Source organism: Ochotona princeps, chromosome 25 (genome assembly GCF_030435755.1).
Source record: "Ochotona princeps isolate mOchPri1 chromosome 25, mOchPri1.hap1, whole genome shotgun sequence".
Taxonomy (NCBI): domain Eukaryota; kingdom Metazoa; phylum Chordata; class Mammalia; order Lagomorpha; family Ochotonidae; genus Ochotona; species Ochotona princeps.
In genome coordinates, this window is record NC_080856.1 from 7,846,420 (window position 1) to 7,864,737 (window position 18,318).

At 42.8% G+C, this 18,318-nt stretch overlaps 1 protein-coding gene across 1 annotated transcript; it reads right to left on the reverse strand.

Annotated features, from left to right (window-relative positions):
• Positions 1-6,284: 6,284 nt before the first annotated feature.
• Positions 6,285-17,656, reverse strand: WNT16 (Wnt family member 16). The gene is made up of 4 exons (XM_004592484.2): positions 17,298-17,656; positions 16,838-17,088; positions 14,765-15,051; positions 6,285-8,126 (listed from the first exon to the last, which is right to left on the reverse strand). Exons 1-4 carry the CDS (start codon positions 17,390-17,392, stop codon positions 7,662-7,664), a joined length of 1,098 nt encoding a protein of 365 aa, XP_004592541.2. The 5' UTR covers positions 17,393-17,656; the 3' UTR covers positions 6,285-7,661.
• Positions 17,657-18,318: the final 662 nt, after the last annotated feature.

The following is an 18,318-nucleotide window of genomic DNA, read 5'->3' on the forward strand; positions in this document are numbered from 1 at the left end:
TGCCAGAATAAATTGCGGCTAACTTGTCACTCTTTTATGAAAGAATTTATGAACCTGTAAGCCCTTAATGTTCCCATATATTCAGCCCGTATCTGTTTCATTTGATAGCTGAAGGGAGAGAATGTAGAAAGGAGACAGGTTGACCACAAGTACCGACTTGGGATGCATCTGTGCTCCGCTGTTAGGGATGAGGACTCGAAGAAAAGTCAGTTCCCTCACCATCAAACAGGACCAGTGTTTGCAGTGCCTCACGAAGCACCCGGCACAAAGCACTCAATCCAGTGCAACTTCAGAAACTGCTGTCTACCAACTGTGTCTTGCAGGCTAATAATTTAGCTCAAGAAGAAAGAAGCCAGCAGCTAGCTAGCTGTCTACCCCAAGCCTACTATGCCAGAGAGAGCCCTTAGGCACGAGCCTTGGGCGGTGAACCCGGGGAGATGATGCCGTACAGCTGCTCATCTGGGGGTCCAGAGCTCTGCTCCCGGTGATGGCTTACTGCCTCCAGCCTTACACCTTGACAGCACATCCCCCCACCTGTGCAGAATTCCAGCTTTTGTCTCCAAATGGTCACCTACAGTAGTCCTGTCCACTGGCTCTGCCTTTACAGGAGAGTGTGTTTTCAAAGGTGGTGGCAGGGGGCGGGAGGAGGGAGCTGGAGACTTGCTCCTTCCTTGGCAGCAGCCGCGCTGGAGCACAGGCCTTGACCCCTGGTCTTGTCACCAGCCTCCTCCATGGCGAGGGAAGTGCAGAGACTTGCTGCACAGGCTGAGAGCCTGAGAAGGTTTTCGGCCATTCTGGGGCAATTGTAGAGCAACTCTGCTGAGATCAAAACTTCATCACTAACATTTATTGAAACGTATACCTTTGACTTCCAAACAATGTGATCTGTGTGTTCAGGTGCAGCCCTGCTGTTCTGCGCTGCTGCTGCTCTGGAAGGCACACACTCGGTCCCAGGCCCAGTACATTCCTCATCAAGGGTTCAGCCGGTAGGACAGAATGGTCAGCTGGTGTGTGGTCCACAGGGGCATCCCTGGAAGCCGGGGACAGTGGTACTTGCCCTGAGAGTCTTGTTTTAGCTAAGAGCCCAAGATGTACCTGAGAATTCCTCTCAGGCCAAAACTTCATGTGATTTTTTTTTTTTTTTTTGGTATTTTATCATTTGCAGATATTCATACTAACACAGCAATCTTTTAAATTTCAGCTAACCAAACTGCACAGCTTGTGTACTGGTAGAGAAGTTCCACTGGCTTATTTGACAAAAACAAAAAGAGAATTAGAAGGAGAATGTTTTTGCAAGTGTGATCTCTGAGCAAAGAAGAGATTTAAAAGCAAAATTCTGTGGGCTATCATTAACAGTACTAGGGGACTTTGAAGAAAGTGCTTGAAAATTAGATATTAGAAAAAAGCTAAATGGACTAGACATTTTTCTAGCACCAAAATACTTATCTTTTAATGTCATTGTCCACAAATTTTTAAAGTACTCTCATGTGTTCAATTTATAATGAAGGCAGTAGTGCTTGAAAATTGTGGTCCAGGGCTGTGAGAGAGGTCCTGAGTGGAAAGTGGTGAGAATTCATTCAGGTACGAATAAGAATACACACCCAGCCTGGAGCCCTCCTGCCCATTACCTGGGGATTACAACCTCCCGCGCAAGATTTCCAGTTCTCCCTTGGCGGCAGGTTTAAGTCAGGTTTATGGTTTTAGGTAACAGGAGCCAATGTTGTGGCTCAACAATGTCTCGTTGCAACACTGGCAGCTTGTGTCACAGTCCAAGTGCTAGTGGAACCCCTTCCAGTCCAGCTCCCTCATGATGCACCTGGGAAAGCAGCCTGTGGTGGCCCAAGACACTGGAGTCCTTGCCAGCCATGTGAGAGACCCGTGGATGGGGTCGCTAGCTCCTGGCGGTAACCTGGCCTGGCCTGTGACATTACAACCATTTGCAGAGTGGAGTATTGAGTTGTAGCTCACACTCTCTCCTGCCCCCTTCTGTCACCTTGCCTTTTCTATCAGTAAGAAAATCCTAAACACACGTAAGCGAATAGCTAGACCCAGATTCCCATAGGCATCTGATGTCTTTGAGCTGCCATGAAGTTGAAAGCCAGGTGTGGTGGACCAATTAATGTTATGCCCTACAAAGAAGTGTTAAAAAAAATAGTCCCAATATGGAAATAGGTAGGAATAGATTTCAGTTCCAAAGCACTAGGTGTTTTAAATGGGCATACTTAGAGGAAGTGTGGCAACTGAAAATTTGAGATTAACCTTCCTGTGTTTGCTTAACCAATTTCAAAGTATAGCTTCTTAAGAAATGATCACTTGAGCACTTGGGTAAGGAAAGAAGTGTTGAAGCTGGCAGATTGCTTCAGACCTTTCAGCCTGTCAAGGTGTTCTGTCCGTCAAAGACGAGCGGGGTGGAGAAGACGCTTCCCATGCCCGCCTTGTTTTCCCGTTTGGTCTTAACCATGGGCTGTTACTCTCACTTGGAGCATTTGAAGGCCACAGACAAGTCACTTGCCAGGAAGTTTGACATGCAGGAGTGGACAGTGTTACTGCCCTGGGACTGAAGAAACCCAGCAGCACTTGAGGCTTTCAAGAGGCAAGGACATTTATTTGTGCATATGGGCTTGACTGGACTCTTGTCCTAGGAGTCGAGCCCTGTTCCTTTTCCTTGGTCTTTCCTTATTTTTATATCCTAACCCTACAAGTTAACGGCTACAGGGCAATTTCAGGAGGCACACAAAGACAGCAACCAGTAAGTAGCAAGTAGTGGGTAGGTATGGTCGCCGAAGCCACCAACAGCCTGTCCAAGCCAAGCCGATCATCCTAGCCAAGGGACAAGTTTGAGTTTTGGAGTCTGTAACATAGAACTAATAAAAAGACTTATGCACAAAGAATAAATAGGCAATTATTGAGTGGCATTCCATATTGTATCTTTCCTTGGTTAATTTTAAAAAAAAGTAAACTGTATCTAAGTAGTTAAATTTCATAGTATTCCTCTCTCAGCAAAGATATTAGACACAGCAGCCACACTCCCCTTTTTGGCTAAGCAGGGCCTGTGGACGTGGGCCTAGTGACAAATAATTGGTTCCCACCAAGTACAGAGGGAGCGCTAGGGGGCTTCCGTGGAGGTGTCACCCTCAGGCTTGGGCAGCACCCACCACCCTCCCTGCTTTCCCACTTTTCATGACAATCAGAGGCTTTCAGGCGCATTCTGCAGATTAAAGCTTGAGCTTGTGCTGTCCTGGCCCAGGGCAGGGGACTTCCTGTTCACGGCCACGAAGCAGAGGCTGCACTTCGCAGCAGGGACATTTCAGAAAGCTTTCCTGCGGGACGAATCACCTCCAGGGCGTTTTCTTTCTTTTGGATGTGAGTCTAAACCAGTACAAATGGTAAATTATATTTCTCTATTAAAAATAATACCTTATGTAACAACTGGCTGCAAGCATGATGACAAAAAGGATGTAAGTATTTATTTTCTGTCACACCAAGTTAGGTTGATCTTGACCTTTAGACATGAATCATTGGTAAATCCTGGCATAGTCCCACTGTAAGCCCCATTGGAACCTAAACTAGAAGTCAACTTAAATCATGTTGAGCTTAGAAATCAGAGAGAATTGTAATGATATTTCATGGCAAAATAGTGAGATCTCTGTTCTCCCAACCCCTTAGCCCCTACTTCTCAACCAATGTAACCAGACGCTGAAGGCACATCCTGTCATTTTGGCTGTACTTGTAAATCCCCCAAACTGTTTAAATGGCATCTTGTAAACAGTCTACTGACAGTTCTGATACTGTGAGAGGCACAATGACAATGTGGTAAAGGGCACAGTTGCTGAAGCCACTCCCTCCCGTGTGACATTCTTGGGCAATTACTCGTTCTTGTGTTTCAGTTTCCTCATCTGTAATGTGATGACCACAATTATGGTACCTGCTTCATGGGTTGCTTCAAGGATCAAGTATTCAAACATGTATATATGCATATTTTAGATGCACATACATCATAGACATATGTGCATACAATAAAATTTCCCAGGCCACTACCTGGTGTGATAAACACGGAAGTGTTTGCTAATAATATTTTCTCTTTCAAAGAATATTTCTGCTAAGAAATGTATGGACTGGCCACTTCTCTATAGTAAAACTGAAACAGCGAGAGAAAATCCTTCCATCTTAGCTAACTTTCCTTGAGAAGGGCCTGCTTTGGGAACTAGTTAATGGTTCTCGGAGATGGGATTTGATTTGATTTTTTTCTTCCCTGAAGTCAGCCAAATGGATCTCTGTGGTCTGTCTGGATAACGGGAAGCTCCAAGTGTTTGGTTTTATTTCTTGGTCTTTGATGATTTTTTGGGCAGTGATGCAGAAAAGTATCAGCAACTCGCCCAATCGCTTGCAAATAAATATTCTGATGAGAAGCTTTTCTGCCTCCCTATTTCAAACTGACTCCAAACAAAGATCCTCTTGGTACTCAGAGTACTTTGGAAAATTAAAGTGCTTCTAGAACATTCACTGTGGCTATCACATAGTACCAAAGCTGCAAATACATTGATCACATAGCATGTAAGCATGAAGGGTTCAAATTCCATTTTTACCCTCAGTGTAGCCGTCATAGTATCCTGAAACACAAACCTGACAGTTGTCACCCATTTTGTGAATAAGGAAATAAGGCTATTGTTTATAGTCAAAAGAATGTGCTATTAATGTCATGGGATGTGATAACATCAGGGATGCTTTAATTAGCCAAGTGATTGATCCAGAAGTTAAAGATGTCATTCAGGGTTTCCAAATGCATCAGTGTCTCTTTATCATTGCCCCTATTATTTCCAAACAAGTACGATTGTAAACTTGGGTCACAATTTAAAACTAGCAATACGTTAGGGCACCTCACTTAGCCTTCCAACACCACAAAGGGCACTGTTTAAATGGAGGTGCTTTGTACTCACTCCATGATGGTCCGTGCTTTGCTGAGCTTGTGGCTGCGAGCTCCTAAATAATCGCTAGGGACTCAGACAGCTGATGGCTTTGCTGGCCGGGTACCCTTCACCAGTAACATCATACCCTGGTTCTTCTCTGTGGACCTAGTCTCTTCCTGTCTGCCAATCGTGCTTTTAGGCACCACAATCTCCACTTCTCCGTGGTCTACTGAGACCTCAAGGTATAGCTGGCCATCGGTGTTCCACCCTCAACTCTCCCTGTCATTGTGATTGGTTCAGAGGCAGGCACATTGCACCAATCAGATCCAAGAGACTCGCATGCCCTTTGCTGGGCCTTCTGGGAATGTAACATTGTTCTCCCTCTTCTGTACCAGCAACCAGAAAGAACCGTTTGCTTTTCTTATGAGGCTGCTAGCAGAAAGTGAGAAGCACCCAGCGTAACATTTGTGGAGCATAGCCCTCTGTGGAGTCTGAGGGGAGACAATGCTGGCAGACAGCCTGAAAAGACAGAGAAGCGTGACACAAAGGGACGCGGAGAGAGCCATGGATGCAGCTTCGTGGGAGCATCTCTGGAGTGGTCAGTTATTGAGCCAACACGTTTCCTTTCATGTTTCAGTCAGTCTAGGTTGAGGCTCACCGTGCTTCTAGCATTAGCAGCCCTCAAAGGTAGATAAAATGGCCACAACTAGTGTTATCCCATGCCCACAAGTGCAACAGCAGTGAGTCAAAGCCAGGTGTCTGCCACCCAGACAGGTAGAGGAGAAAGCAAGGGAGAGCACCCACGTGGTGGCGAGAACAAGCCAACCATTGTGCGCATTGGTTCTTGTTCAGGCATTCCAAAGACAGCCTCCATGAGCGTCCCTGTTCCTACTGCAGGAGTCCAGTGGTGACCAGATACCCAGGGATTTAAGGTTACAGGGTTCTTACAACCAGATAATAACGTGATTAAAAGTCTGCTAGTTAAAGAAGACCCCAGCCCTTCAGGAAAGGTGCAGTCTTCCACTTTTTAAGTAAAGGTGCTTGTTTTCAGTTAAGAGCGTGTCGATTTACTTAGCAAAGAAGACGTGAGTATAGTGTTTCCAGGTTACGCTGTTCAATGAATATTAAAGAATGGGAAAAACTTCTCTTGAAAGAAGCACTATATTTGATATGTTTCCATTTTTGAGTCCTGTAGTAAATAAACAGATGAAAGGGCCACAATTAAATGCTGTATGGATTTTAATGTTAGATCTGAGAAGTTTTCTACAAATTTTTTGCAAATTATCATTCTGTTTCCATAAATAAAGTTAAAAGCAGATAAGAAACTTGGAGTCAGGGCACCATTTCTAGAAAAAGAATCTTTCTTTGTCTGTTCTGAATGTGGAAAATCTGTTTTTCTACATAATAGTGAAATATTTAACAGTTCATAAAGTCATAAACATTTACCTTAAATACAGCCCTGACATTTTCACCAGGACATTTGTACAAATAATGAATATGCATGCATGATTATTAAAAATTAGAAAGATCATCAAACATTCAAATGGAAATGTAGCATTATAAGAAATAAATAGCCAGGATATCAAAGTCACAAATTGATCATTATTCTGGTTTCCACTCATTTTCCAAGTAAGACCTTTTCTATATAACTTATGGAAACCTTAGGAGTTAAGTATAACTAATGTGAATTTAAGAGACTTTAATTCTCAATGTTTTGCAGCATATTTTAGCCTATGTAAAGCAGTCATTTGGCAAGAAATACACATTCCTCTGACCAGGTGTCCAATTGCCTTCTATTACAAAGTTAAGAAAGAATGTGATGAAAGAAACGGAAGCTAATCTTATTTCCAAACTAACCTTACTGCTTTAGCTTTTGGGCTTTGGTAGTAAGTGTCTTAATTTTTAATATATATCCTATAACTTAAATATAATGTTTACAAAATATAATTTCTTTTAGCCAAAACTCTATACAAAATACTGTCTTTACACATTTAAATGGTGCTTTTCTTTACAACGAGTGGGAGCCCTTTGCATTCTCATCTCAGCTTTTGCCGTTGTGTGCAGGATCTCTGCTTCCCCCCGCATCTCAAAGCTGAGTTCTTAGCAGTGAAAGCTGGTCAACAGTAAACTAGGATTTCGAAGAGCAAAGATGGCTGTATAACTTATGCAGATTTTTCTAGACAAATTCTCTGGGCTAAAGGCACTTAATAATGTACACTTTACATTTTGATTCTTTTGGTTTGCCATAAAACACCTCCAACACACTTTTGAGGGACATTGTGTCATTTAGGGAGATTGTCTGCAGACGTATAGGTGAGGAGACACTCTCTTCAATATCTTCAATCTATGCGCATGCAAGCATGAGTTCTTTAATTAAAATACTGAAAGAATAAATGAGTTTCATTTTCTGCTAGAAGTGTATCGCATGACTACTGTATACCCATCATTACTAAGTTCCATCCTGTGAATTCCACAGTTGTGGCTCTTAGGCTGGAAATGGACTGAGGCACCAACCTAAGGGTTTTGGCTTGTATGTCAGAACCTACTCCCAAACCATCAAAAGATGAACACAAATCTTTTCAACTTTAGAATCCCAAGAAATTCACATGATCGATGTGTGATTAGACGTTGATCCGTCAAGGGTGAGGGGATTCCAATGTGCACGTCCACTTCAGCAGCCCTGCCCAATGCGAGGTACTCACTGGTTTGCAATCCAGCTAATGTGGCTGAGTTCTGCCCAAGGATGAAGGAAGGTTACTTACAAGTGTGGACATCAGTCATACTTTCACATCTCCTGCAGCGGACGTAGCAGCACCAGATAAACTTACACTCACACCTCTCCACATGCCTAACCACATGGGTGTTGTAGCCTCGGCCACAGCATAAGAGCTTGCAGCCGTCTGCACCCTCCGAGGTGCGGTTGCATTCTCTGCCTTGAGTTCCTGGGATGCCCAGCTTCTTGTCCTCCACACAGTAGTTGGGAGACTTATTGATGTAGAGTAGATCTTCCTTGTGAATCGGTATTTTCCTCTGATCTTTTTCTCTCCGGCGCATTTTCCTCTTTATTTTCTCTGAGATCTGGATGCTGTTTTCATATTTATCCTTCAACAAATGACCAATCTTTTCAAAAGAAGACATGGTTTTCCAGCATGTTTTCACAGCGCAGGAGCCAGAAACTCCGTGGCAGCGGCAGTCTACTGACATCAACTTGGCAACAGCCTGAAACCAACAGTAATTGGGTTCAAATATCATTCACCACGTATTTGATTCAATGACAGACACAGTTAACCTAACCGCCCAACTTCCTGGGTGTGTTTCCTCCAATGGACACAAAGAATTTGGGGGATGGTGTCATGTTTAGCTGTTGTGCTTTGGCTTTGTCCCAAATGTTCTGTTAACACGTCAAAACCCTGCAGAGGAAACTTTCTCTGGGTTGCATTTAATGTAATACGCCTGGCAAACTGTTAATCAGAGATGCGCTGTGTTAACAAGAATTACTTTTCTGATTCCTCATTTCCTTTTGGATGTAGGTGGATGCTCCTGGGTTGCTGTGTCTTCCTGAGACACAGCTTGCCACTCAACATAGGGTTCATTAACTAGCAACACCGGTGTTCCTTGTGAGAAATACAGATACGGAAACCCCATCACAGCCATGCACCTTCAATAGCATCATTCAGACCTCAGTGTGACATTCACACACCTGACAATTTGAGAAGCACTCAAAGAACAGCTCATTTTATCTCTCTTAGTATGTGGGAGCATCCGTGGAACTTTACAGATACATGAGATCCCAAACCCTGAGATTCGGACTTGTTGGCTGGGATGGGGTCTAGGCAATGGTAACTCAAGATGAGTCTAATGACATCCAAGGAAGACACCTGCTGATTTGACAGAAAGCTGGCAAGTTTGGTGATGAGAAAAATCAATTTGATTGATGGAGTTTGGGCGAAGGAGAAACCCTCACCAATCAAGGAAAGTTAGTCAAAAGGAGAGAGAGCTGGAGATTGTGGTTGCTGTCAGAAAAATCTTCCCCTCGTCTGGAAAATGAATTCAAAACATATGCCCTGTTTTGAATTCATCAGTGGCACTGTTCTAACACAGAGGATCAGTGCTGGACTTAGTTTTCACAGACTGAGGAATTAAATGAGATTACACACATTTGTAATAGTCAGATATCTAGCGCCTAGCAAGGTCTAAAATACCCTCTTTGTCTGAAGGCGAACATATTGTATGGGCTAAAACATTTCCAAGGGAGCAAACAGCCCAGAAACCACACAGAGATGTGAAAAGCTTCAGGCTTAATCTCTTACATGCTAGGCTAGCCAGCATAGCCTTGTTCAAGCCCCCGCTCAGGGCAGAGCCGACTCATCAATCGTCAGGACTAGGCGGAGAGCTGACATTCTGTCAACATGCTGGGGAAATGAAAAATGGATCCATGCGTTCAATAACTTGGAAATTATGTGTGTAATCTCACCAAAGCAGGGGAAAGCTTCCAGCTTAAATTCCACTTACAACTCTTATCAAAGCTGTAAAGTGACAAGAACCTATTCAACTTCTTACCAATCCGGACATTGACATGTTTGCCAAATATTACATTTCTAATGAATTAACAAAATTGTATGAAATTTCTATTGAGATGAAATACCTCAAACAATTGATAATCTTTGTAGTCTTAAATGAGGGCAGAGGGTACTGAGTCATGCAATGTCTGTTACTTCTTAGTGATATTTAAAATAATAAACAAGATATCAAAACCTTGTCCTTTATAAATTACGGCACACAGGCTCTTTCTAAATTCACAAAACTGAGAAGTTAATTCATGTGTCTATTTCTCATTAATTCAAGGCAAAAGGTACCTGTCAACGATCACAGAACAATTCACAAAGCAAGGCATAAAGGCATTTGATAGTCACTCAATTCTTCAGAATGGCTCTGGGCAAATAAATATTCACACTAATGCAACCTGCCTAGCTTTGTTCAGACTTTAAGTGTCCTAAAGAACAAAACAAATGTGGCACAATCAGATGATAATAAATAAGATAGTCTAAAAAAGCTTATAAAAAGCCGAAATGAAGGACTGCTTGCTTATATGTTTAAATTTAATGTGTTTTAATGTGTCAAAGATCTTTCTGTCACCAATTAGTGATTTAAAGTTGCCTGTTTTTCTGGATCATGACTGAGAAGCCGACTTTTTGCTTTTTCCTAGTTTGGACAGCACTAACGTGTTGCCTATTCGCCAAGCCTGGAGGACAGAGTAGATGCGGGACGAGTGTTTATGCAATAATTAGTCGAGTTCACACTAACAGTTTTAACTCCGTCTTTGTTGGTCACTCGACCGAGAGGAAGTAGTAAAAATCACCTTTTAAGAAGTAACTGACAGAGTGGCATTGGGAGACCCTGAGGCAGCCAGAAGTGCGTCGATTCCACCGCCTCAGCCCAGACACAGCAATGCAGTCCACAAAAGTGACACACAGCCTCATCACAGGGCAGAGGCTGACTTCCAAGTGCAATTGTATTGCCTACTGAATTTGTACCAGAATTCTGGGAAGATTTCAGTAAGTCTGAAAAAAACAACCTTTTAAAAAAATACCTAGCATTCAGAATTTACCAATGATGATATTTTTGGAGGATTAGTCTACCTCTATAAATTATAACTGGTCCTAACCAACACACATATCAATAATATTTTAATTACATATGATAGATATAATTTTGAATTAGACTAGGATAGGAAAAATAACGTACTTCAAGGAAAAGAATTCAGGTTCTTGACACACAATTTGACCATTTATATTATATCCTCAGAATTCCCCAAGGAAAAAAAATGAACAATTAGGAAATAAAATAATCACCCACGTAATCACCCTTAATATAAGTTCACGAAAAACAAAGTTCAAGGGCAGGTAAATTCTCTCTCTCCCATTCCCTCCTCCCAGTTTAAGTTACATAAAATTTAGTACATCTCTGAGCAAATTTTCGTCAGTTGTTTCATGCAGTTTAACTTTCAGGAAGAAATGCCATGTACATAGAATATAGTGAACAAGAACTTACTGAGGATTCCAATTTTACAGAAAAATAAACAGTGTGGTTAAGACACTTGTCTTACATAGGAAAGTGGGTGATATATGATATAAGATCTTTACATACAGCAGGGTAATTTTAGCAGAACAGGGAAAAATGAAAGTGGAAAATGCAAGTATATTTCAGGAAATTGCATGAATACTCAAGAAAAAAGGCAGAGGAGGACTTGTTCCCCCCGTATCCTGAGCTTTTCTGCCAGGATTCCTAATCGAAGTTAAAAAGCCGTTACAAGATTCAGGGATGCACCCTCCACTCATAGAAAAGTAAGAGAATAGCAACCATATAAATTGTGGTTATGAGAAAATTCCTTTCTCAACTCTAGTTGAGTTAAGGTTTATAACGATATTAACAGAGGAATGTTTTGCTAACTATTGCAAACAGATGTGTGCATTTTGGTAGAATATTTTTGAACTAGGCGAGAGCAATTAGGAGGGTAGTATTTAATGTACTGGGATTTTTGTGTAAGTTTTGGTTTGATACGTTTCTAATGAAACGCAATAGGAAATATGTATTACGAATACTTGATGTAAAAAGTGAAACTGCTTAAGTAGTGGTTTGAGAACTGATTAATCTCACCATTCAGACTCGGAGGTAATATAGCAGTGGCTTTATCCACATTTTGCAGAAATAGACAGAAAATTGTTGTGGAATATTTTGTGACTAACATTTCATTTTGCCAACGATCAGACGATTTAAGTTTTCGTGAAAATTGTGACATAAGCTTGGCTGTGTATTTGTAGGGTTCCTATTCCCCTGGCCTATTTTGTCCCATTCTGTCCAAAAAATGTATTTGAACCTGCTGAAAAGCAAGACACGTATGTGTTGAACAACTATTTATAAATATTCTTCCAACAGGTCAATGAAAATTTCGGGTCAGGCTTTCCTACTTTGTTGAGTTACTCATCATAAAACAAATTATGGGGTAGGAAAACTTAAAAGTTTATGAGGTGGACCTGGTAAGAATGGAAATATTTTAAGCACACCAAAAGAAATACCCATAAATATTCCAAGTCACATTATTCCCAGAAGTTCTGCCCCTGGAAGACATCACATCATTGTGCTAGCCAGTCACCAACCGGCAACATTATTCTTGGAGTCATAACTTAAGGAATGGTGTCAGAAACCAAGTGGGAATCGGAGTATTTAAGGTCAGCGGTTAGAAAGTCATCGGCGCTACTCCCAGTACCACTAAGCGCCAGTACCCACATTTTTCTGACAGCGTTCCTACATTTTGCTTTTGGGATTTTGAGACCAGGAGAATCGACTCCGTTGAATGCAGCTCTTGAACTTCACTTACAAGAATATGCCAATTAAGGTTCCAATTGTCAATGTTAAGAATGGAGTAGATTGCTGTTCATTGTTAGATAATAACTTAGAAATCTGGAGCTTTTTTTTTTTTTTTTTGCCCACCAAAGAGGAAAAAAAGTACAAAAATGTTTTGAATTATAATACTGCATGAAAAAGACCAACAAAAATACCAGGGTAGTGTTGCTCCCAAAATAACCAGGTAAATATTTTGCAATATTTTAAAATTCCATTTAGAACAAAGTGGGGAAAAAAAATTCAGTACAGCAAGCTGAACTTGATGGAAAAGTTGTATTATTCATGATTTGAATTCTTTTCTGCCTAGTTAGGATTACAGTAGGAATCTAGGTAATGTGAAGAAATTGTTCTTTTTTTTTCTCCCCCAACAATAAGTGAATTAAAGTTGTTGCTGAAGAGCTGTATATATTTTTTTTAACAAACTCAGACTATAAAAAAAAGAGATGAACATTAACAACAATGGACACACGTCACTGCCTAATCCAAAAAGCTAAAAACTCTGATGCTACTTACAGGAATACATTTAAAATGCTTCAGGACTTCCCTTAAGTTTAGTGATCACTTCGTTGAAGAGAAATAATCTGACATTTTAAGTTTTGATTCTCTCATATTTTTTAATCTCAAATAATTTTTTAAAGGATGCCTAAAGATTTACGATCTATGCTAACAAAAATGGTGGATTTATTTGTTTTTCTTTAATGTAGAAATTTGGCCTGATGGTTTTCCTTTGGTTTAGAGTTTTAAAGAACACATATTAGTTGCAATTTTCCTCTTATTTTAATATATCATAAATAATAAAATCATAACATAAATAATATCATAAATAATAAAAGTTCATTCATTGGATAAATGATAATTGAAGCAACATCTGATTTGTTCATTCATTTTAATGTAAAATTTTTAACAAGAAGAGACATAGATATAACTGTGTGTTAGGCAAGACTTATTTTAGTGAGATAAAAGAAATTTTTGGTATTTCCAAACAAAAATACAAAAAAGTTATACAAGTATTTAACTGAGTTCCTATGTGTCATTTTGCTATTCTGAATTGAACATTCAAAATGAACTAAAAATTCAACTTGAATGTCTTACAGTGATGTACTTACAGAGCATTTTATTTAATTTTATTTGTTTAAACCAAGATAGTTAAGGAAAGAAAACTGGCTAAAACTTGCAATTTTTCTCATTGAGTTCCATGTATGTACTTTGTAAAAATGTAAGTCAAAGGCAACATACATTTTAAATGTTTGTAAGAGATATGGCAACTTACTTTACTGCAGAAGAAGGTGGCAAATTTCAGTTTCCATACTGGGATGTTTCTGGGTTATGGCTATTAACAACAGTATATCATACGTGCTGAAATTATTATTCCATAATTTTATGACAGCCTAGAAAGTATATATTCATCAAAAGTTTCTACTCTTTTAGGAAAGTTGCCATGGATTGCTGAAAAATCGAACTATGTTGTAGAATGCATATTCTACTAAGTCAGTATTCATTAATGTAAATATGGAAAAGTAAAAAGCAATATATATACTTATTTTCAAAAGGAAGTGTAAAAAATTGGAATTCATGAAAGAGATTAATTATGGGTGGTTCTTCAAATTCACCTCTACTTAATATTTAAAATATTATTTAACATTCCCATTTATTTAGTATGTGTACAGTTTCTTTATACTATCTGTAATTTATGAATTTTTAACATGAACTTATATTGCTTCATAGTAAAATAATAATTTTCCTCTATAAAAAACATTGTTTTACAAAATATTAGTTAAAGATTGTATTTTCCTAAAAAACAGTTGTTGGAGCAAGTAAAGAAAAACTGGCAGGGGCCTTTGCCCACTATGACCGCAGAATCAAAATCCAGATTTGGATAAATAAAAATTTAACTAAGATTCACTGGAAAGTCAAATATCGTGGCTTTTGTCTGATTTTTCCACGAACTAGCTAAGAGAGTAGAACCAAGCAATTCAACAGGCACTTGTGTATCAACTGTGTTAGAATTAATATACAAGAGCCCCACCATATGCATATTTTATGATGTGATGCCACCTGCCCCAGGTAGAGACACTGAACTAAAGCCATATGTTCTGCACATACTCACGAAGAGACACATATCCACTGATAGACGTTGAACTTCAAAACATTCTTTCAAAATGGGAAGACAATTTTACTTTATTTCCATAAGTGGAATTTATGCTTTTTTGTAATCTACCTTTTTTATTTTTGAACACTTCTTGTATGCATGGATTTCTTTTTTGATACAAAAATAAACATCTTTTAATTGCTTTTTCCACAAACTTCCTGAAGCAGCCGTGTGTGTGTGTGTGTGTGTGTGTGTGTATGAGAGACAGGCTGCCAGTGCTTGACTTTGGACAGATGGATGTAGAACATAATTTGAGTGTTATTTAGCTGCAGACTAGATTTGGTTTCCGTTTTCTCACACATACCTGCCTCCCGGCTTCGTTGTTGTGCAGGTTCATGGCAAGGAGGACCTTGCCGTCCTTTGACGTGGTGTTTCCGACGGGCAAGTCCAGGAACCTCCTGCTGAACCACATGCCGTACTGCACATCATCCGAGCAGCCCCCCCAGTGCCAGCCCTCACTTGCAGACCCTCCGTCCCGCAGGGTGCTGTCGCAGGAGCACTCGGTCATGTTGCCTGCGCTGCAGGACCTGGTCACGGCGTGCACCAGGCCCGCAGCCATCACGGCGTGAATGAACGCTGTCTCCTTGGTGCCTGGAATAAAACACAGGTTGCTAAATTAGAGCGCTGTCACTCTCCATGTACCTTCAAAACAAAGACCCCTATTCATCCTCTTACCGGGCAAGCAATTTTTCATTCTCTGACAGGAGATACTTTAACAAGTGCATGTTTAGAAGAAAACATCTCCTACTGCTCCAGCCTTCAGAAAAGCAACACTAATTACAGTATCCTGCCTGAGAGGTTGGCCACAAGTCGCATGTCTTATGTTGTCTTCATACCTTAAAATTATCAGTGTGCTCTTTCAGTGTGAAATGTCGGCGCCTAGGCAGAGCTTAATAGGTAGCCCCAAGTCAACAAAACATGATGACTTCAAAATCCTTTGCATGGACAAATAATGAATGGCAGTACAGCATCCAAAGCAAAGCAGGCTGCCAGTCCTGTTGGATGTAACATATACCCCCGCAACACACTGCTGAACATCTTACGATTTTGTGTGTGTGGACATAAACAATACGGATCAGAAGGTAAATTAAAATTAAGCATCGACTAGAGCAGTTAGCTAATAACTGTTAGCTTACTTTCACATTAATGAGTAATTATTTTTAAAAGAACACCGTGAATAACAACCACTGGCATTGTGTGAGAATTAAATACTTTTTACAGTACTAGCTAATCCTCTAAGAGCTTTAAAGGCAATGAAAGATAATACGACTGAAATGTCATTAGCCAAGAAAGTGTCTAATATCGAAACAGATGAATTGGTCACACCTGCAGTAGCGTTTGCGCTAAAGTCTTTACAAGCGAAGGTTCCAGAGAAACAAGAACACAATGGACTAGAAGGGACTCAGCAGGCAGCTTTTTTTCCATTTGCTGATGTTTAGGTTGGAATAGAAGCAACTTCACTCCCGTCGCCCAATAAACCCTTCGACAGCTGATGTCCCTGCGTTTCAGCAACTGCTGAAAACAAAACTTTTTTCTCCTTTGTCTTTTTCGCTTTGGGGGACAGGGAGCCTTGGGGAGCCTGCGCGGTCAGATTCTGCTAAGGCAGCCCAGTGGGTTGGGAACTAAGCGGGGCAGGGTCAGAGGCAGGGGAGACAGGAAAGCAAAGTGGAATAGGAGCTCACAGCGCGTGGAGTGCAAAGCGAGTACCATACTCCGAACCTGGCGATTTCACTGGATCCACGGTGGTCCCTGCAACCTTTTGTCCCGACCAGGATACCACGCACGTGGAGGCAGAACTTAGTTTGACTACAGCTCTCGCACTGCGGCATGTCCGAGGCTCGGACCAGCAGGAAGGGATGGAATTTCCAGGAGCCGCGCTCGCCCTAAGCGGCACGTTGGATTCTCCGGGACAGTGCCTTGAAAGCCACCCCTATCTGGCGAACCCGGTGCTCAGAGCAGCCAGCGCACGTGGAGCTCGGCTGCCAGGGGCCCCTGGTCCAGGGCTCGGTGCGCAGCGGAACCAGCTAAATCAAAGCAGATGCGGCTGCAGCATTCCTCTCGGCCTGCTTCATGTTTCTCCAGCTGGTCACTCACATAGGAGGGCGCTCTGGGGTTCGAGGGGGTCGTTGGGGCCAGGCGCCGGGGAAAGGAGGAAGAACCATAGTCTCCTTCCGTCCTGATCAAAACCTGGGGAGCCATCCCTCTCCACCCCGCTTCCAGCCGCACCTGCGCCCCAGCGTCTGGCCAGGGCAACCGCGTTACCCTCGCTCGCAAAAGTCTGTTTCGGGGTTTCAGCTCCGAGCCTCCCCGGCGCTAATTTTTGGGCGGAGGCTTGTTCGCTTTCCAACCCTGCGGACCCAAAGGTCAGAGGACTCACCACTGCTCAGCTCGTAGCCGAAGAGGGGGCCCTGGCCGAGCGGCGTGGCGGCGGCCGGGGCGGCGACCCTGCAGTTCCAGCGCTCGTGGCGGAACTGGCTCCTGCACTCCTGGATGCCCAGGCGCGCGCCCTCGCGGATGCTCGGCAGCAGGTACGGTTTCCTCTTGCACAGCTCCTTCTGGCGGCTGCTCAGCGGCAAGTTGGCGCAGCCCAGCTTCTCCGGGACGCCAAAGGAGGCGATGCCCAACCACCTGTGAGAGACACAGCCGCCTCCAGTGTAAGCCGCTCCTTGCTCTCTTCCTCAATCTCAGAGGCTTTCATGAAAATCGGGTCCTCCACCCTGAGTGTCCGCGTCGCTCCTCCTCCCCTACCCCCCAGCCTTAGTTGAAAGTTGCTTCGAGCTGAGGGTCATCCCTTATACCTCGCGCCCTGCCTAAGCCCCTGTCTCCCAGATACTCACATCCAGCTTCCTTGGGCTCCACAGGGAAACAGTGTAAGCAGGGCTGCCCACAGCGCGCACAGGCGGGGCAGTCCCAGGAGCAGCGCTCGGTCCATGGTCCCCGCATGGATTCCCCCAGCACCAACCACTCCTCTGAACACAGCCGGTGGTCAGTCCTAGAGCACCAAATTGTCCCTCGCCCTGCTTCTCCTTGCATACAGCATAAAAAGAAGGTCAGCTAAGACAGGGGTCCCTCAGCAACCACCCTCTGGTTTGCAGGGAGGCGTCTAAGAGTGGAGAAGGGAGAAAGGAGCTTGCGCGCCTACTTGCTGCTTGGAGTTGGGGGGTGCCGGAGATGCGCCAGCGTCCCTAGCACTCCAAGGTGGGAAACTTGTACGGCTGTCTCCATCGCCCCCGGCCTCTCCTCCCATCTCCTCCCCCTGGCCGTGCCTGGCCCCTGATTGGCGCAACGGAAGTCCCGAATCTTATTGTGCCGGGACTTCAGGCTCCCATTGGCTGTGATCGAGTTTTTCAGGGGGCGCCTCCCAGACAGTCGGTCCCGACCTATGGGTGTGCCATGACCTTTCCGCCTGTCACAGTCTCTAGGGAGCGGGTGGGTGTGGAACGGATTTCACGCCGAGAAGGAAGGGGACGCCCCTGCCTTCACGTCCTAGGGTATTGGGGGGAGGGTGGTGGGGTGGGAAGCATGGTTTTGCTGGGAGACGTTTGAGTCCCAGCCTCCTCAGGCGCATCTGGGGAATGGCAGAGACATTTCTTGGCTGTCCTTTCCTTCTGTTTTGCACCTAACGGGAGAATCACATTTTTTTTTGGCCCTAAACAATTGTTTGAAATCTTAGTGGCCCCAGAATTTAAAAGGATGAGTGAGGCACTGTTTGGTTTTGTTCCTTGTCATTAACGTACTCGTTTATGTTTTAGCCTAGTGCTAAACCCATCCTCTTTAAATTGTGTCCCTGATTCCCGATTCCTGCCTGTGTGACTCTGCAGGCCAGAGCCACAGTCAGTCCTCAGCATACCGTGGAGC

What these genes read in the sequence shown, in the direction of transcription:
- WNT16 (XM_004592484.2), bottom strand. Translation starts at nt 17,392, where the DNA reads ATGGACCGAGCGCTGCTCCTGGGACTGCCCCGCCTGTGCGCGCTGTGG. An exon ending in GGAGCCCAAGGAAGCTGGAT is followed by an intron (nt 17,089 to 17,297) that starts GTGAGTATCTGG and finishes TGTCTCTCACAG; the next exon opens with GTGGTTGGGCATCGCCTCCT. An exon ending in CGGCTACGAGCTGAGCAGTG is followed by an intron (nt 15,052 to 16,837) that starts GTGAGTCCTCTG and finishes GTTTTATTCCAG; the next exon opens with GCACCAAGGAGACAGCGTTC.